The following is a 24,619-nucleotide window of genomic DNA, read 5'->3' as shown; positions in this document are numbered from 1 at the left end:
AGCATGTGGATCTGTAGCAGGAAGGGGCCCCCTCCCACTGCCCCCTCCACGTCATCCAGCTCTGCCTTTCCTTCTTTCCTGTTTCTTTCTGTGGGACCCCAAGAGATGAGCGTTTCTTTCTCTTTGATGGGGTCTTCCCTTCTTTCATATGCCGTATTCATAAATTCACACAACGCTTTGTGGATGTTTAAAGTAATACCCAACAGCATTCCGGCTACCCCATGAGGCTTTGTCTGTCTTGCAGTCACAACTCCTGAGGTCCCCTCCTACCACACACGCCAGGTGCTGAGCTAGATCCTCACACGGCCCTGGTCCTCCCCACAAGCCCCTGAGTGAGGAATCACTGCCCCCACCTTAGAACTGATTTTGTTGTAGCTCCGAGGTTAAGTGATCTGGTCACACAGCTAGTCCATGACGGAATCACTCGGCTCTGCGAACTGTAAAGCACGTTCTCTTTCCATTCTTTTCCTTATTCATTCATTACTTATTATTCTTTTACCAACACATCTTTGGTGATGCCCACATTACAATGGGGACACAGCAGTGATGAGAAAGCAAGGCCCCTGCTCGCACATAGGGGAGGGGCAGGATGGACAGGAAACAAGGAAATGATGATCAGGTGATGATTTAGGAGGGTAGTAAGTGCTATAAAGTAAATGAGCAGGGTGGTATGGTGAGATGGGGCTTACTTTAGCCAGAGCAGTCAGGGAGGGCCTCCCTGAGGAGGTATGACATTTGAGTTGAGAAGGAGCTGATCACAAGTCCTTGGAGGCCACAGCAAGGAGACAGGGGGTTATTATTTTATTCAAGCACAATGGGCAGCCATGGGAAGGTTTAGCAGGGAGGTATATTCTCTGGTTTATTGCTTCTAAACGTTCCATGCCCCCCTGCCCTTGGATCCTGCCCTCAGATGCCCGAGAGATCAAGGTTGGTGTGGATGAAGAAGGCTTTATCTACTTGGCTTTCGAAGCTCCTGAGGCCCCTGACTCAGCAGAGTTTCAGTGGTCCAAGGACTACAAGGGCCCACCAGACCCCCAGAGGGTCAAGATCGAGGAGAAAGCTAACAAGTAAGTGAGAGGAGAGGGTGCGGCCTAACCATCCCCAGGTCCCAAATGTTGGCAGGTGAGCTCATGGGTGAGACCACCTGGCGGGACTCACAGATAACGGACCTGACAGGGGCTGCCTGATCCCTCTCCAAGGATGATGCCACCACCTTGGGGAGCAATGAGGGGACAGTGCATTTAAGGACAGACATTCATTAGCAGTTCTTCTTCTGCAAGGAATGGCAGGTGCCTTCGCACGCGTGCTTCCAGGGAGACCTTGGTCTCTAGCCTGGGCGCTTGCAAATGCTGACTTGCTCTTAAAAGTTGTCTGGGCTCAGCATCCTCATCTGTAAAAAGAGGGGTTGGGACCAGATGTCAAATGTCCCCACATCTCCCTCCCCCAGCGCCAGCAGCTCTGGCTTCAGCCCAGTCCAGACGATGACTTGAGCCCTGGGGGGAGAGACTGGGCAGTGCGGCCAATGAGAAGAGAGCCTGGCTAACGGGGCCATTGAAGGGGCCGGGCCAGAGCTGCCCTGGGTAGGGCTCCCAATGGCAGGGCAAGGAGGCAACCACCCCTGCTGCCTCCCGGGGCCAGGGCTGTGGCGGGGGGACGGGGCCTCCAGCTCCCAGGCCTCCAGTGCACAAGGCACCTCCCTGAGTCTCTGCTCTCCTCTGTCTGCCAGGTCCAAGGTCATCCTGAAAGAGCCTGGCCTTGAGGACTTGGGCACCTACTCCGTGGTGGTCACCGATGCTGATGAAGACATCTCGGCCAGCCACACGCTGACGGAGGAAGGTAAAGCCCCCACCCCACTGCCGCCTCCCCAGAGAGACGGGCCCAGAGGGTGTCCCAAACACAAATGTCCCCAGAGGCTGGCAAGAAGAAACAAAAATTAATAAAGCAGCAATTTCCAGAGAAGGAAGCCCATTCAGCCAGCCAGGCAATTAATCAGGATTTATTGAGCACCTGCCGTGTGCCAATGGGGATTCCATCAGTGGGCACAAGAGTCAAAAATCCCTGCTTGGTGGAGTTCACATCCTTCTTGTCTCTCTTTCCTTTTTCTACGTTCGATAAATGCAAAGGTGCCAGAATCCTTTCACCTTCTTCTGTAGCCCCAGAAATACAACAGTGCAGTGTGAGCATAGATTGCAAATGGCAGCTGGTCTGAGGAACGAAGGTGACAATAGGGAGCAGTGGGGACTGTGGCAAACCAGAGAGTAGATGCCGCGTCTCAAGGGGCATCCATGTTTGATGATTTAAGCAGAACTGGAGCCGGTGCGGATGATGACAAGACTCACTCTCTGCTGTCTCCAGAGTAACTGAGGGACAGCCCATTGCCTCCCCTGCTGGTTGCTCAGGAGACCCTCTGATTTTGTTAAGAAGCAGAAGCCAGACAGGCTCAGGTTCCAATTCCAGCTCCACAGTTTCCTGGCTCTTTGATGTCGAGCAAGTCATGTCACCCCTCTGGACATCAGCTTGCTCATCTGTAAAGGGACATTATAATCCCCCCTGGCTGCCCCAACTGAAACAATGTTACGCACACACAATTCTAGGCACACGAAAGCCATCCACAAACAGGGTATGTTTGGGTTTTGTTTTATTTTGCTTTTACTTGCCATGAGTCCAGACTCATCATACTAAGGACTCTGGGGCTTATACGGGAAAATGAAGTATGGGCTCTACCCCTGCCAATTCTTCCATCCACACATATTTATTGAGCACCTACTGTGTGCCAGACACTCATGTAGGTCCAGAGCTCAGCTTAGCAGAAGAGACAAGTCTACACACCTAACACACAGAAGCAGTGAGCGAAGAGACAGCACCCCACCGAGCTGCCCTAGCGACTTGTAGACTGAAGTGCTCAGGAGAGGGGCCAGACCCTCCAAGGTGGGACAGCATATTACAGTGAGGGAACACTGGGGCTCAGGGACCAGTGAGCCTGGAGTGGTGGGAGGTGGGCAACAATGCTCGCCCCACAGCGTTGTGTGAGGACTAGTGACGTAACGTGGAGCCTGGCACTTGGTGGGCCCTTCTTGGAGGAGGTGACACTTGATCTCAGGGTGGCCCGCAGCAGCCCCCCCTTCCCCCTTGGTGCCCCGGGGCCAAGGCCCACAGTGCTCACCATCACCTCCTGTGTAGCAAACGACTCCGGGTTGAGGGGGGAGTCTCTTGGGATGGCTCCCGTGGACCCCACTGCCCAGGCATTTCATTCTCTTTGGTTTTTTCCCCTTGTTCCTTCCTGTCCCAGAGTTGGACAAGCTGAAGAAGTTGAGCCATGAGATCAGGAACCCAAGTAAGCTGGGCCCACTGGGGTGTCCTGAGCAGAGCTGAATGGGGTGGAGAGCCAGAACCTAGCGGAGGGGCAGAGGACGGGAACATCATGGGGCTGGAGAGCCAGGGGCCCAGGGAGTCAGCAGTCCATGAGAGGGAAAGGGGCGGCTGGCAGGGAGGGGAGGGGGTACAAAGGAAGGCAGAGCAGATGGTTTCGTCTCCTTGTAATCATTATCATTGGCTCTTTAGTAGTTTGGATTTTGGATCATCTAAACCTCTACTTCCCTGTTCTTCTCCTACAAAATAGCTCTTGATCTTCTTGCTTTACTTCTCTTAAATTCAATCCAGTTCATTACAAATCAGTGCAACATGAGTGAGTGGCATGGCCTTCAGACGCTTCAAGCACTTTGCCCGTTAAATGCCCAGGGTGTGCTCAAGGTGGGGCTGGTCGGGAATGAGGAGGGGAGAAGGGTGCCCCACTCACCCCTCCTCCGTGTCCTCTGCCTCGCAGCGATCAAGCTGATCTCCGGCTGGAACGTTGACATCCTCGAACAAGGAGACGTGCGGCTGTGGCTGGAAGTAGAAAAGTTATCTCCGGCCGCTGAGCTGCATCTAATCTTCAACGAGAAGGAGATCTTCAGCTCACCGGTAACTGGGGGCTCAGACTCTTAGGGGAGGTACCCCTGCCCGGGATGTCCGCGTCCCAGCACCGCCCCCTAGTGCACATTTCAGAAACAGCCACATGCTTTGGCTGTCCCAGGGATGGGGTGAGGGTGGGACACCTGGCTTTTAGTTGTGGTGGAGGGCTCAGGGCTAGCTGCCCGCCAATGCAAGGACTCTCCCACAGATAAAGAATGCCCATGCCCCCCCCCACACACAACTTTTGAATATTTTACCATTCTTAAGATTAAAAACCTACATTCATGCTCATAATTATCCAAGCCTAGACCCTAATTCTGTAATATAAATACAACGGATTTTTGCACAGTTTGGGGGTTCTTTTAAAGATTTTCTTTTTATTTATTTGAGAGAGAGAGAGAGAGCACAACCAATGGGAAGGGGCAGAGGGAAAGGGAGAAGAAGACTGCCCGCTGAGCAGGGAGCCTGATGTGAGGCTTGATTCCAGGACCCTGAGATCATGACCTGAGCCCAAGGCAGACGCTCAACTGACTGAGCCACCCAGGTGCCCCTGCACAGTTTTAATATACACCAAATAGAGACTTATTCTACAAGCCACTTTACCTACGCTCTTTCGTTCATTTTCCTGTTCTTCTCGTACAAAATAGCTTTTGATCTTCTTGCTTTACTTAATTTCCCTTAAATTCAAACCAGTTCATTATAAATCAGTGCAACATGAGTGAGATTATGTTTGAGCATCTACTATTGAAATACATATGGCTTTTATTTCTTCGTCATATTACAGTGGTGGTATTACATTGCTTTTCTGGGGAAAAAAATCATGTGTGTAGGTTGTATTAGATTGAGCCACGAGTTGCCCATAATCAACTGTTTTTACAAACATGGCAATTTCGATCTCAGGAGAGATTCAATCATGACATCATGTTATTTGCACATTCCATCTCTGGGTGGCAAAGTGGCCATCAGAAGATATATGTTACAGAGAGGGGCACCAGTTCCAACAGAGGAGAAAGAGCTCAGGGCTAGATGTCAGAAGACTCATACCCACCTCCTGAGGGCTGTGTGCCCTTGGGCAGCTCTCTTCACCGCTCTGTGCCACAGTTTCTGTATCTGTACAATGACAGTTGGTTGTCCCAGAATCAGAAGAAGCAAATGAGAAAACTGATGCGAAAGTTCTGCATAAAGATTAATCATGACCTTGGCACATGGTAGAGGATGTGTGACCAAGTCTGCACTCTGCAGCGCACAGCATTGGGACTGTTGGTTTTCCCTACAGAAAAATAAAACCAGATGGCTCCCTCAAATCATACATACAAATAAATCCAGAGGGAATACAATCCTAAATGTGGAAAATAAAACTTTTTTTTTAAGATTTTATTTATTTGAGAGAGAGTGAATGAGAGAGAGAGAAAGCACATGAGAGGGGGAAGGGTCAGAGGGAGAAGTAGGCTCCTCACCGAGCAGGGAGCCCGATGCGGGACTCGATCCAGGGACTCCAGGATCATGACCTGAGCCGAAGGCAGTCGCCCAACCAACTGAGCCACCCAGGTACCCCGGAAAATAAAACTTTTAAAAACTGTTAGAACACGACAAAATGTAAATGAGTGTTAATTCTGGGTAGCAGGGCACCTGGGTGTCTCAGTCGTTAAGCGTCTGCCTTTGGCTCAGGTCGTGATCCCAGGATCCTGGGATGGAGCCCCGCATCGGGAGGCCTGCTTCTCCCTCTCCCACTCCCCCTGCTTGTGTTCCCTCTCTCATTGTATCTCTGTCAAATAAAATCTTTAAAAAAAGAAAACTTCTGGGTCACAAGTACACAGGCATTTTTTATATTATCCTTTATACTTTTATGGGGATTTGTAGAAAGAAGTAGAAAATGTGGCACCGTAGGGGTTGGGGGCTTATTATTAATTGCAATTAATTCAAGCACCCAAGACTCTTTCCTGTGCCTGCTGGGCCCCATGGGTGTTCCCAGGACCCCCGCCCCGGTCTCCAAAGGCTTCTCACTCGGCACATATCACCCCCCAAGTCCAAGTACGCCCTGATTTGTGCCCCACAGCACAAATCCCCTGGGATAGGAAAAGGGCAAAAAAGATTCTCCGGGTTTATTCTCCCCAGAACCGCAAAATCAATTTTGTCCGAGAGAAGGGCCTGGTGGAAGTGATCATCCAGAACCTGTCGGAGGATGACAAAGGGTCCTACACCGCTCAGCTCCAGGATGGAAAAGCCAAAAACCAGATCACCCTGGCACTGGTGGATGACGGTCAGCCACGCCCAACCCCCACCCCTGCCCCAAGCCCGACCTCAGCTCTCGGCTCTCCGCTCTGGGGCTTTCTGTCCATCTTCCTGCCCCTCTCCGGACCTGCGCTCCCGCCGGCTCAGGCCAGTTCCTCCCTCTGTGTTCACAGATTTTGACAAACTTCTGAGGAAAGCAGAAGCTAAGAGAAGAGACTGGAAGAGAAAACAGGGTAAGAACCGCTGGGGTGAAGTTCAAAAGAGGCCAGTGGTCAGTGCTGGGGACCTGCTGGGGACCTGCTGGATCCCTCAGCCCCGCTGGGTCCCAGAGGGAGGGCCACTGCAATGCAATCCAGTTCTGTCCCCGTGCAAGAGTGACACTGAGAGTCAATCCAGCCCTGAGAGTGACACCTCCTTACACTTCGCTCCCTAGCACCCAGCTTGCCTCGCCGCAGTCCCTGCCTTGGAGGGGGCCACTCTGGGGGGCCTGTGGTCACTAGCTGCCCCCCCCCCCCCGACTGCCCGCCCCCCGCTGGCTGCCCCTCTCGCCACCAGGTGGCGCCCTGGAGGAGCCTGGAGCCCTGACGGTGGGCGTGTTTGTTTTGCGCTTCCAGGTCCGTATTTCGAGGAGCCCTTGCAGTGGAAGGTCACGGAGGACTGCCAAGTGCTGCTGACCTGCAAGGCAAATCCCCGCCCCTGCCTCCAGCCCTGCCCCCTGGCCCAGTGCGGGGAGTGTGCGGCTTGTCCCCAAGCCTGGGGGCTGTCCTTGCCCACTTCCCCGAATTCCTGTGCTTGGCTGACCCCAAGGAGCAGTAGCCCCAGGGAGACCACATTTAACTGGAAAACAAAACTATCCCCCCACTCCCACCCCGCAAGAGCCCACGGAGCCGAATTAGTGTGGTTTGGATCAGCCTTCAGCGGGATCTCCCTGCTGTTCTGGGAAGGGGTTCTGTGGGGCCTGGGCATCTGGGAGCAGCAAGTGAGGGGTCTATATATTGAGGGGGATTCCCTGATGTTTATTAGTAGTCTTGCCAGACCCTGTGCTCAGTGTTGTGAGATAAGCATGGATCAGAAAACAAGTAGAGAAAGAGCTCTAGACCACACCTAAGAGGTAGAGTCTAGAGCATGGTTTGAACCTAGTCTGTCTGACTGCAAAGCTGGGGCTCCTTCTCAGCACCCAGCAGCCTCTTTAGATGACTGGGGAAGGGCAGGAAGGGCAGGGGAGAGTGCCCTCCCAGAATCATATCCATTCAGCGAACTCAAAGTCCCTACTATGCGCCAGATACTCTGCATGGCACTGGACATACAAAGATGAAGTGGGGTCTCCTTAGGCCTCTAGGAGCCCAGGGGTCTGAGGCAGGATCCTTGGAAAACAGCATGCCTCCTGCTGTGATCCAGACACGTGCCAGAAATTGGCTAATCATGATTGGGGCACTCTGGCGTGCTTCAAGGAAGGCCTCATGGAGGAGGTGACATCTAACTTGCATCTGTAAGAGGCATAGGCACTTACAAGGAAAAATGGAGGAGGGAAGAGATCAAAAGGCGGAGGGAACACCATTAGTGAAAATCCAGAATGCAGAACCAGTGGAGGAGATATGGTGTGAGGAATAGCTGAGACCCAGGAAGGAATTAGCTAAGAGTGGGGATGGGGGAGAGTTAGGTTTGTGGGGGGAAAAAAAAGATCCGATGAGTCGAGTTTTTACTTAAAAAGAGAAAGTGTGAGGGAGACTCTTCATTCCCCACCTCCCTCAGGCGACCAACACCAAGAAGGAAACCCACTTCCAGTGGTTCTTCCAGAAGAGAGAGACACCGGACGGTCAGTACGACCCAGAGACTGGAGTAGGAACTCTGTGCATCGAAGAGGTAAGCGCAGCTCCAGCTTCAGGTCTCACACACACACACACCCCCCCGCCCCAGGCAGCACCCAGAGCAGTGGGCACAGAGTCCGGAGCAGGGCCAGGACCAGGGTGAAGCAAGTGAGGCACTCACTTCGAGCACAAAATGTACAGGGGCACTAAAAACTCAGTAATCAAAATAAATAACATTTCATGCAGTATTTTTTAATCAAAATTAATGCAAAAAAATAAAAGCCCATGGAGGGGGAAATAGCAAGATTTTAAATAAAGACAGAAACAGTAATACTGATTTTTCCTTTTGTTTGGATTCCATTTCTGGCCCTGCCACTGTGTGGCCTGGGGCTAGTCACTGTCCTTCTGTGACCTTGGTTTTCATCTGTAGCATGAATGGGTCAGAAGGGAGGCTGTCTCTCAAAGGTTCATTCCCACCTCAACCAACAGTCTGGGATTCGGGACAGGAAGGCTCTCTCTGTGGGGGGCAGGGCTGGGCAGAGCAAAGCAGGGCTGGAGCTCCCTTCTCCAGCCCATGACCCCCTCCTGGCCTCCAGAGGAGGGTGGCCTGGTTACGATCGAAACACAAGGCTTGTTCTCAAACATTCAGTGCTTCCCTGCCCTGCTGCTGGTTTCTGTGGCCTCACGAGGCGCCCGGGAGGACTGGAGCAAATGCAGGTTTGCTGACTGGGAAGGAAATAATGATTTCAGGGTCTTCCCCCAGATCCTGGCCAGGACTTGGCCTTTGTCACCACAGTGCAAGCTCCTCGCACAGAGCTTAGCAGCTACTGAGGCTTATTACAGCAGTCTGTCTAACTGGCACAGAATTTTCTGGCTTCTAAAACGTTACCTCCCTTGATCCTCACAGCAACTACAGCACATAGCCAGGCAAGGATGATGCCACCATTTTACAGATGAGTAAATGGAGGCTCAGAGGGTTTACATACCAAGACACAAGGCTAGAGAGTGGGGTCAGAAGCCACTCCAATCATTCTCCCCCCAGGCTTGGCTGGGACTTTGGAGCCTTCACTGGGAAGAGAGGGGGGGACATAAGAGAGGACTATTGGGGTTCAGCCCTTCGATCCCCAGGTTACGAGCTGTCTCTGCCTTGGATTCTGCGTCAAAACACACTCTGTAGAGATGGTCAGGGTGGGAGGGCCCCTTGGAGGGGACAGGGAAGCAGAGAGTACTTCCCGGGGCCTGAAGCAGATGCTTCAAAAGCACAATCCAAGTTCTTGCTTTGCTGAGTGTTAGTTCAGACTTCATTTGGGGATGATGAGCATGTGCCAGAAAGGAGCCCCTTGTCCTGGGCCGAAGATAACACACTTCCTTCTGGAGAAATGCAGAGGGGTCCCTGGGTCCAGGGAGAATGAAAGCTCAGATGATTCTGCAAGGAGAGTTCCTCATGCTCTACTTGGCGCGGCTGCCTGTGAATCCAAATGTGGGGTGTCTGCTTCTGCCCTCAACTCCCCCTCACCCCCACCCCTAGGCCCAGACAAGCTCTGAACTTGGAATCAAAGAGCTCTGGAGCTAGAAGGAGCCTTAGCGATCACCCATTCCAGATGGGTAAACTGAGGCCAGAGAGGAGAGGAGTTTTGCCTGAGATCATGCAGAGAGTTAGCGACAGGCCTGGAGTCCAGGTTGATTTGCACTCCTTCCAGAACCCATTCTGACACCATCATCTCTCATTTTTCTTTCCAGCTGTCCAAAGAGGACAAGGGAGTTTATAGAGCAACGGTTTCTGACAATCGAGGGGAGGATGACACCATACTGGACCTCACAGGTGAAGGTAGGAACTGGCGATGTTAGAGATGGGCCAGGAGGACCCAGGGGATCACACAGAATCAAAAGATGTGATATGACCTGTGGGGTAGAACGTATGGGATCCCCATATCACTTGGGGGCAACAGAGAGGCTAAGTGACCTGCCCAGGGCTGCACAGCTGGTCAGTAGCAGGGGCCTGGACTCTGACACCAACACCCAAGTTCTCTGCAATCTACCAGTGAGCCTAGGCTTTAAGACCCAAAGCCAGAGTACACTCCTCCACCCCACACTGGGCCCCAGACTCCTCATCAGGCTGGTTGGCCCAGCCTCAAGAAAACTGTCAGGCTGGCCCATTTGCCCTCCATCCATGGTGCTCCCCTGCCCCATCAATCAGTGAGTGCCCCAGACCCCCTCACCCCAAGCCATGGGAGTCATTCTGCAGAGCTCCCTGTGCCCTGAGCTGTTCGTGAGTTCCACCAGCCTTTTCCAGGGACATGCTCACCCCTGGCACGTCCCTGGGAGGGGCCTACATCAGCTGACCGTTCTCTCTGTCTTCCTCTAGCCCTCGATGCCATCTTCACTGAGCTGGGCAGGATTGGTGGTAAGCAAGCCTCCCTCCGCACTTTGCTCAGCCCTGTCCTGATGCAAACAGCCTCCAGGGCACCTCCAACCATTTCCAACTTCAAAGATTGAGGGAGAAGTTCCTGCCTCCTCGCAATGCCACGTTCCCCCCAGCACACCCCCAGAGCAGGGTGAGCTGGCTGGCCCCAAAATGTGCCGCCCAAAGGACGCTGGCCTTCTCCTTTGCCTCCGCAGCCCTCTCTGCGAGCCCACTGAAAATCCAGGGGACCGAGGAGGGGATCCGGATCTTCAGCAAGGTCAAGTACTTTGACATCCAGTACATGAAAACCACCTGGTTCCACAAGTGAGTTGGCCTTCCCCTGGAGCCCTAGCCAGGCTTGGGGGGTAGAGGGTGGGGGAGGACAGGCAGCATCCGCCCCGGAGCCCAGTCCCAAGGGGTTGGCAGAGACAAGGTCTCCCACCAGTCGCGCTGTCCACAGAGGGAGTCACGGATAGGGAACAGCAATTAAAGGCACAGAAGGGAGGTTCCCCAGGGAAGGTCGGAACCCTAGTGATAAAAGCAGTTTTCCAGAACATCCATGGCCACAGAAGGATCATTGTCTTAGAGCAGCATCTGGGAACTGGGGGAGGGAAGGAAAACTAGATGGTCAGGTGGGTCAAGGTTGCCCTTTTGGGTCTTTGCAGACCTAGCAAACTCAGGCAGCTGGGCTGAGGGAAGAGGTACAGGCAGAGGGACCTGTGGGGCTGACGACTGACTGACTGCCAGGGCTTGAAGGCAGGATGGATAGGTTACCCACAGAGACTGGCTGGCAGCCAGGGGCTAAGTGACCACAGACAGTTTGAGAGCATTCTTTTCCCAGGGCTGCTTATTATCTGCATGCCTCAGCCTCGCAGAGCAGACATTACTGCACCTGCCCTATGGAGAAGGCTAGACTGACTTGGTCAAGTTTGTCAAATGCGTGAGAGCCCAAACCAAGGACTCCTTTCCCAGCTAGAGTTACTGAGCCCAAGGATCCAGTCCAGAGGTGTCACCTCTGTGACCCAACACTGAAGACATGGTGTCTCCAGGAATGACGTTTAAGTAAAGAAAGGAAGGAGTTTCTATGGTTTTTAAGGGCTGGGGAAGGGTGATTGTTCGAAGAAACACTAGAAGGGTTTGAGCTGAGGAGAATGACAAGGTGAGGAAGTGACCCCCGAGGGTGGAGGAGGTGGTGGGCACTGACCCGGGAGCGCCGTTTCCTTGGATCCCTAGCCTACAGGACGTGTCACAAGTCCAGACTCGGCATTGGAACATAGCTGATGTGCCACAGATTTGCTGAACAAACAAACGAACGAACGAATGAATGAATGAATGAATGATAGATGGATGGCCAGCCCACAGATCTGGAAACAAAACCCCAGGAGAGGAGTTTGGGGTAGGGGGTGTCTGTAGCCCCACAGCCAGCCAGCACGATGAGCTGAGCCGAGTCAAACGCTTCTTTGTCCTCATATCCAGAGAAAAGCGCCTGGAGAGTGGTGACCGCGTAAGGGCTGGCACCATGCTGGATGAGATCTGGCTCCACATCCTGGACCCCAAAGACTCAGACAAGGGCAAATACACCCTGGAGATAGCCGCGGGGAAGGAAACCCGGCAGCTCTCAACTGATCTCTCGGGACAAGGTGAGCTGGCCACAGAGAAACCTGTTTAGAAAATCCCATGGTCTTTGCGGGGGGAAGGGGACTCCTATCTCCCCACCCAATCCGGGCACTGCCCCGAGAGAACACAGGGTGGGGAGGACAGTGGAGGAACAGTGGGCGCAAAGCCCTGTACCTGCAGGTCACAGGGGCTGAGGGGCTGACGCTCCCCTTCCCTGCCCCTCTTTCCTTCTGGCAGCTTTTGATGATGCTTTGGCTGCGCACCAGAGACTGAAGTAAGTGCCCTTTGCATTTCTTGTGTGAATCATAGGCCCCTGGGGATATGGCATGAGCTGGGTACAGGACCCCTTCCCGGGAGCCTTGGCCAGCTCCACCTTTCCCTTGTCACCCCCCCACCCCTACCCAGGGCAGGCTTGATCTTTAACAAATGAAACTCGAGCCTTTTTCCCATTTCTGTTTTTCAGAGCCTTGGCCATCATTGAGAAGAGTAAGTCCCCTCGTATTTCTGTTGTTCTCGTGTCTGGGTTTGGGGCAGCTTCCCATGAGTTTATGCCTCCCAGCAGGGATCTGAAGTCCCGGTTCCCCCGTGGGGTCTGTGTGGCTGTGGGCGGCGGCAGCACAAAGGCAGACGGATGGATAAGGGGTCCAAGGATAGCGGAGATGGTGGGTGTGGACCGAGCAGGCTCACAGACAAGGTCAAGGGCAGCAGCCGGGGCCTGAAAGGCCAGGACTGACAGGAATGAGGCTGGGCAGGCTCTCTCGTGAGGCCTGGGGAAGGGACGACCTCCGGAGCTGAAGCCGGTCTGGCTGGCGGCGCACTGGGGCCTCACCTGGTCCGGAACACAGGCCCAACCCCAGAGGGACGTGGTTTGGCCGCTGAGCAGCAGGGATGCCACCGCCAAGTCCACATACTTTAGCTTCATCACGTGTCCAGTCAGTTCCTCCTTCCCCGCTCTTGAGGGCAGGGGCACCCCACTATCCCCTCCAGGTACCATCCATTATAAGGATCACTTCAAGGCAATAACAGAAGCACAGTATGTCCCCCATCTTCTGTTTGGGAAGGCAAGGAAACATGTCACGCAAATTTAAAGATTTCCACCCAAAATGCTGAAAAGAGAGAAAAGAAAACATGGCTTAAAAAGAACCCCAACTCTGTGGGACCTGATTCTGGGAAGCAGTGGCAGGAATTCATTCATCACTGGAGTCTCTCTGTTCCCTTCCAGATCGTGCCAAAGTGGTGAGGGGCCTGCCAGATGTAGCCACCATCATGGAAGATAAGGTAGAGAGCAACCCCAGCCTGTGGCGAGCAGTACCCCCTCTGCACTCCCTCTGTACCCATCAGAGATCATGATACAGAGTAGCACCGTGGATTCAAGAGCCAAAGGAGCTGGCTCCACCAGAGCCTGGCCGAGGGACCACAACTTGCTGGTCGCGTGTGGTATAAAGGAAACACTGAGCCTGGTGTCAGGCCCCTGGGGGTGTTCATCCCACCTCTGGAGGTGGCCCTGGGCATCACAGACTTTTGCCTGTGAACTTCCATTTCCATTTCCGTAGGAGTTCTACTAGATGATCCCTAAAAGCCCCTCTAGACCTGAAAGTATGCAAGCCTATTGTTCTAGAAAATGATCGCTCATGTTTGTATGGTGCTTACTTTGTGCCAGGCACTGTTCCATATACGTGTACATACTTTCGTTTGTTTAACCATCAAGGCAACCATGGGAAGTAGAGTATTATTACCACTCTTAGTCACTCTTTATAGCTGAGCAAACTGAGACCCAGAGAGGTCAAGAGACTTTCCTAGGGTCACACAGCTGGAAGGGACAGAGCTGAGATTCACAGAGTCTGCATGTGCTCAGCTCCAGACAGTGTTTGATCATTACACTATAGTGCTCTGTGTTAGAGCTTGTTCAAGAATTTTCATACCCAATTCATAAGCCTTCGTATTAAAGCAATATAGTCTTATTTGCATGGTAAAATCATAATGGCATATATGCGACAAAAAGCAATAAAGCAAAATTCAGGCCAATGTGGGCAGATGATTGCTAGGGTAATGATGGTCTGAAATTCTAACTAGTAAGTATTTCTGTAGAAAACTTGAGGATGGAGGATGTGGGATTAAAATAAAATGTCTCTCCCTTTAATGTTCTCCTTTTATGGGTTACAATAGAACACAGGCAATAAATTTATCACCAGGAACAACTTGTACTGGGAGCTGTCTGGGGGAGTGAAGGTGAATGCCAAGTGTGATTAGAAGGAGGCGAGACTGAGCATTCCCTTCCTGTCCTCTCCTACAGACCCTGTGCCTGACCTGTGTCATCTCGGGAGACCCCACCCCTGAAATCTCTTGGATAAAGAATGACCAGCCTGTCACCTTCCTTGACCGCTACCGCATGGAAGTGAGGGGTTCGGAGGTCACCATCACCATCGAAAGGGTCAACAGTGAGGACAGTGGGCGCTACGGCGTCTTCGTCAAGAATAAGTATGGCTCTGAGACGGGCCAGGTCACCATCAGCGTGTTTAAGCACGGGGAGGAGGCCAAGGTGCTGAAGAAGGCGAGAGGACATGCTGAAGCACCACCTGTGGTCTAGTCTGCATGGACCAGCGGGGTCAACCAGCATGTCACAGCCTGGCACAGGCCATGGGGGCAGGCAGGGGGGAAGGGGACAGGGTGGAACCCAGGATGGGGGGGAAGCAGGGATGAGAGTGGAGCGAGCACACCAAAGCACAGAAGCAAAGACCTCGCTGGGGTCCTGAACGGTCTCGGGGTCGTGGGGTCGGCAAGACTCCGCTCCCAGTCCAAACTCTGCGTGAGCCTCGCCTTTCTCATCTGCTAAATGGGAATTCCTACTCCAAGGGATTGTTTCTGAAAAACCCTTTATCAACCATATTCCAGGGGTTCTCAACAAGAGGCACTTTGCCTTCCGGGGGGACATTTGGCCATGTCCAAACTTTTGGTTGTCACAACCAGAGGTGTCTTCTGGCATCTGGTAGGTAGAGGCCAAGGATGCTACTAAACCATAGCTCCCCGTCACGTAGAATTATCGGACCCCAAAGGGCAATGGTACCGAGGTTGAGGCGTCCTGCCGTAAATGGTTGGATGGCCATATCCCTCCTTTAGGGGTCTGTATTTTCAATTCCCTTCAGTTCAACAAACATTCATCCGAGCTCCAGCTGTGCCAGGCGGAGGAGATCACTGGAAGCTCAAAGATAAATGATATGCAGGCCCCACCCTTGAGGCTTCAGCACAGATGAAGAGACAGACCTGGATACAAAAGACTCCAGGACAGGCAGATAAGGATGACAAAACGGATCCAAAGAAAGTGCCATTAGTGGTCAGAGGAGGGAGACAGATGTCCGTCCCAGTGGGGGAAGGTGGGCTTTAAAACACCTTCACGGACCTAGCGGAATTGGTGTTGGGCCCTGAAAAACGAGTCCAATTTGGCAACGGTATTGGGAGGACATTTCCGGAGGTGGGGCGATGCTGCTTAGCTGGCCTTGGGTGCCAGGTTGGAGAGGACAACGACCTCAGGACCTCTCCCAGCTCGGGGCCTCTGCCTGGCGTGATAGATACTGGTTGGCCTTGCCCAATGGACCTCAATCCAGAGCTGGGCATGTCTCAGCCCTCCTGTTTCTGTCTTTTTTTAAAATAAGATTTGGAGGGAGTGGGGTTTATAAAATTATAGATGTTTGTTGTAATAGTTTGGAAAACCCCAAAAATTATAAAGGATAAAATAAAAATCATCATCAATACTCACACCACCAGGAGATAACCCCTGCCTCTGATTTCTGAAATGGCTCCTGAACTTGAGGATGAAATGAATCCCTCCTCCATCTGCCACCTATATATGCAGGCAGGCATGGTGGGTTAATGTACACCCCCTGAGGCTTCCGCTCCAGGCTATCTGCCACAGCCAGACCTGGTATTCAGCGAGGGGGGTAGGGGGAATGTGACTGTCTCTGGCTGGGAGCAAGCATGGGAATTGTGCAGATCTTAGAGACACCCGTACCTAGGGTTGAAGCCACACGCTCGCTGTGCGCTCTTGGGCAATTTCTGAGGGCCCTTCTAGCTGACCCTAAGAGTTTTTTTACCTCTCTGAACCTCACTCTCTTTTGCTTTGCTCTTCTCATACCTGGTGAAAAAGAAGGCTCTATCCTAGCCCCTGCTCCCCCTCTTGTACTTGGGATCTCAGAGGAGACTTGGCTTCTTTCATGAGTCACTGCAAAATGTCACACATTTCAAAGAGATCAGAAAGCACAGTATCCATGCCCTTCCTGCTTAGAACCATACCAGCCTCACATTTGCTTATGTATGTACTTCGTCTTAACACAAGGCACTTTAGCATCTCCTCCACAAGATCATCCCCACACAGGGAGGAGGCAGGCAGAGATCATGATGGTCACAGGCATACGACACTTCAAAGGTTATGCAGCGTTCTACTATCTCATTGCTCATCAGATCAAATGCAACAGCATCATTGGCTCCATTTTCCCAGATAGGGCAGTTGAGAGCCCAAATGGTAAGTGGCAGAGTCAGGACAAGAACAAGAATCCCTGGGTCCTGGTTCAGAGGATGCTTTGCTCCACCACGCCACCCCTGAGCAATGTCCAAACCACTGGTCTTCATCTTCTCCCCTTCCTAGCCTGTTCCCAATGGCCTCCACTCCTACCCCCAGCCTAGGCTGCTCTCAGCACCTGTTTGCTGGACCCCTATGGTTCCTCCTTAGCTACAGTTCCCACTCGCTCTTTATATTATTCTTGTAATGGTTCATCCTGGGAAACATCTCAGTCTAGCCTAATCCCTGGTACCCTGCGTGCGACTCAGAAAGTCAGAACTTTGTGTCTCTTATCTGGTGGAGCCCATCAGTGAACACATGATCCCAGCATTCCCCAGGAGTCGTCTGTGGGTCTCCCAACATGCTGGACTTCCAGGGAGTTAGGCAGGGTTAGAGGAAGGATGGCCAGTGGGTTCCCCCCTTTATCCCACCCCCAGCCTCTCGTCCCCTACAAGTACCTGTTCTACCACCTTCCACATACCAGCCTTGGGTGCAATCCTTGACCTAAGCATTAAGACCTAAGAGTAAACAGGAAGAGCACAGGGAGCAAGAATCCTAATGGGAAATGACTGGCCAGGGTAATAATTAACCTCTACCCACTCGGCCTCAGCCACCATGCTCATCAGATGCTTTCAATACCTTAAATTCTCCAAATCACTTCCAGCAACTTGGGTGACGTTTTCATGCCAAAAATACTTTCAGAAGTAACACTCCCCAGATGTCTCTAGCTAGAGGAAGCCAGATATTTTATTTTTAGCATTTGGAAAAAAAAAAAAAAAGTATAAATCTTAAGGCCAGAGGAGTTTCAGCAAAGGAGGGCCCTGGGTTGAGAGCAAAACAAATTGCACAGCGTGGAAGGAATGTGCCCCTCCGCTCTTGGGCCTCTTTCATGTCATGGAGCCGGCCCGACTTGCATGTCATTTCTTCCTATGTGAGCAGATCTAAAGAAAGAAACATGAGGCCACTCAAAAGCCTTTTTGTTCCAATTATAGAAATGTTCATGGCGAAATGAGTCTTTGGGTTTGTTTTAAAATACTCGTTGTGTTTGTTTTTTTTTTTTTTTTAGGTAGAAGGAGGGAGATAAATGAAAGAGTTAGCAAAATCTTGATGATTCATGAATCTGGGTGGGTACAAGCTGTTCTATTACCATTCTCTCTACTTTTGTATACGTTTGAAATTTTTCGTAATTAAAGATTTTAAAGACTCCATGAGAAACAAATCCTCAGCTGTCTTTTCATCTGGAGTCATATTAAGTGTTTTTTTTTTTATCCAGGTATTAGTCAAGGATATTAGACACAGGCAAGAGAGCAGAGTTCTTCTCTTGCAGGCAATCTAGAACAGTCTATTTTTCGATCACACTAATTAAAATTAGTGCTAGCACGATACACTACAAGAAATCATTACCAAGTAATAGCTGTAGTTAAAAAAAATCAATGTGGGCGCCTGGGTGGCTCAGTTGGTTAAGTGACTGCCTTCGGCTCAGGTCATGATCCCGGAGTCCCGGGATCGAGTCCCACATCGGGCTCCCTGCTCGGCGGGGAGTCTGCTTCTCCCTCTAACCCTACCCCCTCTTGCACTCTCTCTCTCTCTAATAAATAAATTTTAAAAATCTTTAAAAAAAAAATCAATGTATGTTACAGTGTGTGGCTTGGATATTCATTTATTTAGTGGTATCCTTGGAGGAGCATAATTTTTAGAAATTTTTATGAAATCCATTACATCAAAAAAAAATTTGCACATCCAAATGATTCATCTACTCTGCACTCATTCAACACAATCTTTACTGAGCTTGCTATGTGGCAGGAATATACAAAATTAAAGCTTGGTGCCATCATCTGAGACTTGGCTTTGCTTTATTCTGTGTGTGACTTAATTATGTAATCTTCCTGCATCTCTTCTAGAAAAGGTGGCTGCTGTGAGAATTGGGTGAAGGGATGTTGGCCGAGTAAGTAGCACAGTGCCTAACTGGGGGCAGGGGCAGGGGGACGGCAGATGGGTCAGTCCAGCTCCCTCTGAATTCAGCAGTTCTTCTGCACATTTGTGACTGATGACAATACAGATGCTTCCAGAGATGGAAGCCCACAACTTCACAAGGAATTTCTAAAGTAGCATCTGTTGTATTTTTTTTCAATTATAGAAATTATGAAGGTGGGTTGCAGATAAATTAGATAAAACAGAAAAGAACCAAGAAGAAAAGTAAAAATGTCCATAAGCCCACCAACCAGAAATAAGCAGAGTAAAAGACACTGTTTATTAATTAACATAACAGATATTCCTACCTCTTCCCCACTGCAGCCTCCACTCTGGAGACTGGAAAGCTAAATATTCATTTCTCCAGGCTCCCTTATAGATGGAGACAGCCACAGAATGCAATTCTGGTCAAAGAGACCTAAGCAAAAATCTGCTGGGGCACCTTGGTAGGCTCTAGATGTACCTGATAAAAGGGACAGACACTTCAGGCACCGTGCTACTCCCCTTCCTCCTTCCTGCCTTAAATGTGGACATGATGCCTGGAGCTGGGGCAGCCATTTTGTGACCATAAGGAAAACAGAATTGTGAAATGCTATACCTAACATCACCAAGCTGCCACTCTTGAGCACTCCCTCAAACCTCTAGACAACTTATGAGAGAAAAATAAACCCCTCTGTATTTATGGCACCATAAATCAGAGTTTCAGTTCCTTAGAGCTGAAAGCGTTCCCAATTCACATACCACTTATTAATATTTTTTGGTATATTTCCTGCTAATCTTAACGGAGTTGGGAAATCTTATAATTTTACATTCTGGACTTTTCATATGCCATTAAATCATAAGAATTTTTTCACATTACCAAAAAGCATTCTAAAAACCCATATTTGTGTTTGTCTATTATGTAATTATGTATCATTTCCATATTCCTAGAAATAGTTTCCAATTTTTCCCTGTTATAAATAGAAGATGGACATCCTTATATATAGACCTTTGCCTACATCTCTGAAAAAGTTCAGATAGACTCAAGAAGAGGAATTGCTTGGTCCAAGAGCATGAATTATTAGATCAAAAACAGACCAGCTACATGGCAAGAATGGAAGCCAGCAGACAGTGATGGTACCTTGGGCCTTCCCCTCAGGGGCACAGGTTGGAAGTTAGTTGATCAGCCAACACATATTTTTATTGAGTAGCTATTTCACTCCAGGCAATATGCTAGGTGCTGGCAATATGAAGATGAACAAACCAGACACGGACCCTGCCCACGTGGGAAATTCCATTTAACAGATGGCTACCCAGAGAGATGGTAGCTGATTTTTTTAAAGATTTATTTATTTATTATTTGAGAGAGAGAGAGCACAAGTGGGAGGGGCAGCGAGAATCTCAAGCAGACTCCACACTGAGCACAGAGCCCAAGCTGGGGCTCGATCTCACAACCCTGAAAACACCGCCTGAGCCAAAACCAAGAGTCAGATGCTTAACCAACTGTGTCACCCAGTAGCTTATTTTTATTGGACTAGTGCCAACTGAGGAAAGCATAGGCACATCATAACTTGCATAAAAATTTTATTTTTTTTTTACTAAGAAAATTTTAGTCAAAATCAAAAAATTTGATTTTTTTAATTTTTATTGGACTATTGAGAACTGAGGAAAGCATAGGCACACCATAATTTGTATAAAAAGCAAAACCAACTGAGAAAATTATTTGTAATCAATATGGAAAATGTAACACTAATATACTTAACATATAATTACAATCCAGTCATATCATCAAAAATGATGTTGCAAAAAAACATTTAGAGGCATGGAAAGATATTCAGGATTGGTTTTAACATCAAAAGGCAGATTTCAAATAATATATAGAGTGTGAAATTATTTGATTAAAATAAAGGTGATCTATATTTTAGAATACTAGAGGAATAAACATCAAAATGTTAACAGTGAATTATCTGAGTGGTGGATTATAATAGATACTTGTTTTCTTCTCTTATCTGTATTTTCAAAATCTCTACAATGAACTTGCATTATATTTTAAACAGAAAAAAGAAATAAGACTTTTGAATGTTTTAAAAGCTACCACAGACATCTGCCCCATCTCTGCCAAACTAGCCTCTCCTTATTCTCTATGTTCCTTGACCCAGGACCATTTATTTTGCTTATTTACTTCATTCCTCAGTGGTAACTGGCACCCTCACTTCATGATCCTTTGAAACTTAGGTGACTTTTTACATTTCAGATATTGTGCTTTATACTTTTGGAATTTCCATTTGGTTCTTTCTTCTAGTTCTATTTCTTTGTTAAGGTTTCTTATCTTTTCCTTCACTCTAAACATATTTTACTTTATAGCAAAGAGAATAACTATAATAGCTGCTTTAAAATCATTATCTGGGGGTATACCTGGGTGGCTCAGTCGTTAAGCGTCTGCCTTCGGCTCAGGTCATGGTCCCGGGGTCCTGGGATCGAGCCCTGCATCAGGCTCCCTGCTCGGTGGGAAGCCTGCTTCTCCCTCTCCCACTCCTCCTGCTTGTGTTCCTTCTCTAGCTGTCTCTCTCTCTCTCTCTCTGTCAAATAAATAAATAAAATCTTTTTAAAAAATCATTATCTGTTTATTTCAGGGTCAATCTTGGTTGATTATCTTTTCTCTTGAAAATGGATCACATTTCCTCTTCTTTGCATGTCAAATAATTTTGGATTGCCCTGTGAATGTTATGCAAAGGACACTCTGGATTCTGTTATATTCCTCTAAAGAGTGCTGATTTTTGTGATTGTTGTTTTGCCAGGTAATTAACTTGGTTGGGTTCAAAGCACATTGTCTTTGGAAAAGCAGATCAAATATCAATTTCCTTCTTGTATCCTTAGCTGATCTACTTGTAGTCTTTCCTATATACGTGCGATTTACTGGTCAGCCAGAGATTTGGAAAGAGTTTATAAAGAACTTGTGGCTCCTCTTCTCTCTGACTCTTACCTTTCCAGGATTTCTCTCTCACTTTCCAGTGGCTGTGGATGCCCTCAACTCTGCCGTCTGGATTTCAGGCCAGAAATACTGTAGATTTTCTATTGGGATGTTAGACACCCTCAAATGGTACTGACTGAGTGTGCTAAAAGCCATAAAATATTAGAAACTCATCCTGTGCCATTCTTTTCTTCCAAGTATTAACTCCTTTCCAGGATCTGCCTGCTTTTGTTTATTCTCCAGTGCTTCAGGTAAAATTCTGGGGGTGGGGGGTGCAGAGCAGAGGTTAATAGCTGCAGTCTGCAAGAGGATCAGTCTAGTTAGAGCCTACTTGGGCATGCCATAAGTGCAACTCCTCATTGTGATTTAGTGTCCTTGGTTCAATCTTCAATAGCCCCTTCTAGATAAGGAACCCACATGGCCAAGAGGACATGCCTTTCAGAGCAGCCCTTCCTTCTGGGAAATGCCCCAGGGATTTCTGGCATCTGTCTTTAGCTCTATAACATGGATTTGGGATAGGGTTGGGCACCCTTTGCCTTGGCACTGCAGAGACTGCCTAGCAGGTCTGACCCTTAAGTGGCTACCCACAACTGTACAGTCAGAACTCAAGGTACATTCTTTTGAATCATTTCAGTGGAGTGGTAGCAAATCACTGAGCTTTGAGGACGGGTTTATTTTCAAAAACTGTTTAAAACCTCTTGGAGAAAACAGCATTGGCCTTAGACCCAGGGAAGAGGGTCTTCTTCCCTGGGCCCCATGCTTCTAGTGGGTACTCTGACCCTCTGCTGACCACACGCCCCTCGATGGGTCAAGGAGTCCATGGAGCCAAGGGAACATGGCCACACAGAATCTACGACATCCCCCCTTTATAAACTACACACCCAGTACCCAGAAATCACAATTCCCTGACCAAAATGTCCAAACTCACTTCCAGGATCTACAAGGACCTCTCCCACAGGTGCAGAAAGCAGAATAATGGACTCCCAAAGATGTCCATTTAAAATAAATTATAGGGGCGCCTGGGTGGCTCAGTCGTTAGGCATCTACCTTCGGCTTCAGGTCACGATCCCAGCGTTCTGCGATCGAGCCCCGCATCTGGCTCCCTGCTCGGCGGGAAGCCCGCTTCTCCCTCTCCCCCTCCCCCTGCTTGTGTTCCCGCTCTGGCTGTGTCTCTCTCTGTCAAATAAATAAATAAAATCTTAAAAAAAAAAAACAGATTTCCAGGGCTCCTGGGTGGCTCAGTTGGTTAAGTGGCTGCCTTCAGCTCGGGTCATGATCCCAGGGTCCTGGGATCGAGCCCCGCATCTGGCTCCCTGCTCCGCGGGAAGCCCGCTTCTCCCTCTCCCCCTCCCCCTGCTTGTGTTCCTGCTCTCGCTGTGTCTCTCTCTGTCAAATAAATAAATAAAATCTTTTAAAAAGTAAATAAATAAAATAAAATAAATTATAATCGTTGGACAAGAAAGACATGGTCTAAATGCAAAGAAACCAATCTAAATTAGAACAAGGAAGCAACACACGGAATGAGTGGGGATGAGAATGAATTGGGGATATGATGAGGAGGGCACAGGTCCCTTGGGAAGAGCCCAGTGGTTATAGGCAAATAAAGCCAGGCCATCTGCATTAAATGTCAGCTCCACCGCTTCACCTCTTTGTGGTTCAATTTCCTTGCCTGTAAAATGGGGATACTCTTGTACCTTCCTCTTTAGGTACCTGCAAGGATTAAATTATTATGTGTAGAGCACTTAGTAATGTATCCAGCATGTGGCAATTGCTCAGAAAAGATGAGCAATTTTTATTAGCTACTCCCAACAAGAAAACAGAGACTCAGAAATGCCAGCGGGAAGGGATTGTATGGGATAGACATAATCCAAAAATAAAACAGGTCATGATTTTAAACAATTGGTGATGGGTATGAAAGAAGAATCCAATCGAAATTGACTCTGGGAGCATTCTCCTCTAGCGGCATTAAATGAGTAGAGCAGGAAATGCCATGTCAGCCCATTACTTGGTTCTACTTACGTGACGCTCATATGTAAATTCTGTTTATTGGAAGCCAAAGATAACTGTAGAAAGCTGAGGGAAAAGGAAAGAGGTTTATGCAGCTTGAATGCATGTAACATCAAAACAAGAAGAGAGGAAAGGAGGTTGTATAACCCATGACAAGAAGTCACAGCAACATCTAAAATTAATACATTGAGAAATAACCACACAACCCTGTCTTTAGAGATGTAGGGGTAGCCACTAGAAGAACTAAAAACAGAACCATTTAAAGTGCTGCCTCCAGATTGCCTTCTAAGGAAGGGAAGCAACTAACTGCATTCAGTTTATTGAGTATGTCTCTAATACTCAGTCTCTGGGTACTCAATGCTCAATTTTCTAATCCCTGGTCCCTAAAGCAGCCTGAGGGTCAGGCTACCTGGATTCAACTCTCAGCTCATTTATTTTGGCCTTATCACTGAACCTTTCCAGAACTCAGTATTTTCATCGGCCAGGTGGTGATAAAAACATGCCTACGTACCTGGGTAACTAGTGCTCTCCATTATCAGAGAATAGCTTGCAGCTGGGCTTTGAGGCCGCTCAGCTCCCAGCAGAGCTTTCCCCATCTAACTCTGAATCCTAAATTTCAGGGAGTGTGTTCACATAGCAGATTACAAAAGCATGCAGCTTGCTGGCCCTAGAGCTCAGATCTCCCTGACAGTAGTAATTCCGCAGGCTGTCAGCTGGGGTTGCGCCCAGTAGGCAAACAGACTGGAGGGCTCAGAGAGATTTGTACCTCCCAACTTTGACCAGACGAACTGGTCAGAGCTGACCAGATGAGCTCAACATCCTGGGACATCCTTAGTTGCTCCCCACTTGCTTTTGTACTGATTTCACAGGATACTAAAGATGCTTGATAAAGTTGTTTCATTATCCATCTGGTGCTCACCACAGGACAACCTTCCAAAATTGTTTGTATTCTAGGGAAATGAAAAGAACCCTCTGAGCACCGGATGCTCTACCAGCAAATCATGTTCCTGCAGACACATGGATTTACATATACGTGCATACACACATGTATATTTCATATAAGCTGCTAAACAGATCTTTACAATTGCCCTTTGATGCATATAAACCAATTAGGGAAAGGGAGATCA

At 49.2% G+C, this 24,619-nt stretch overlaps 1 protein-coding gene across 1 annotated transcript in view; it reads left to right on the top strand.

Moving 5' to 3' along the window:
• MYOM3 (myomesin 3) overlaps window positions 1-15,768 on the top strand; it is a 44,608-nt gene extending 28,840 nt beyond the window's left edge. Inside the window, exons 21-36 of the mRNA XM_021683554.1 lie at window positions 911-1,067; window positions 1,727-1,836; window positions 3,290-3,334; window positions 3,824-3,960; window positions 6,067-6,211; window positions 6,357-6,416; window positions 6,798-6,865; window positions 7,936-8,046; window positions 9,732-9,819; window positions 10,357-10,395; window positions 10,611-10,719; window positions 11,872-12,035; window positions 12,250-12,286; window positions 12,476-12,498; window positions 13,235-13,290; window positions 14,306-15,768. Coding sequence (XP_021539229.1) covers window positions 911-1,067; window positions 1,727-1,836; window positions 3,290-3,334; window positions 3,824-3,960; window positions 6,067-6,211; window positions 6,357-6,416; window positions 6,798-6,865; window positions 7,936-8,046; window positions 9,732-9,819; window positions 10,357-10,395; window positions 10,611-10,719; window positions 11,872-12,035; window positions 12,250-12,286; window positions 12,476-12,498; window positions 13,235-13,290; window positions 14,306-14,599 — 1,643 coding nt within the window. The 3' untranslated portion in view covers window positions 14,600-15,768. The remainder of the gene's footprint in view (window positions 1-910; window positions 1,068-1,726; window positions 1,837-3,289; window positions 3,335-3,823; window positions 3,961-6,066; window positions 6,212-6,356; window positions 6,417-6,797; window positions 6,866-7,935; window positions 8,047-9,731; window positions 9,820-10,356; window positions 10,396-10,610; window positions 10,720-11,871; window positions 12,036-12,249; window positions 12,287-12,475; window positions 12,499-13,234; window positions 13,291-14,305) is intronic.
• Window positions 15,769-24,619: the final 8,851 nt, after the last annotated feature.

The sequence above is a fragment of the Neomonachus schauinslandi genome, chromosome 4 (genome assembly GCF_002201575.2).
Source record: "Neomonachus schauinslandi chromosome 4, ASM220157v2, whole genome shotgun sequence".
Taxonomy (NCBI): Eukaryota; Metazoa; Chordata; class Mammalia; order Carnivora; family Phocidae; genus Neomonachus; species Neomonachus schauinslandi.
The sequence above is the reverse complement of the archived record's forward strand: the minus strand, read 5'-3'. Positions and strand labels throughout refer to the sequence as shown.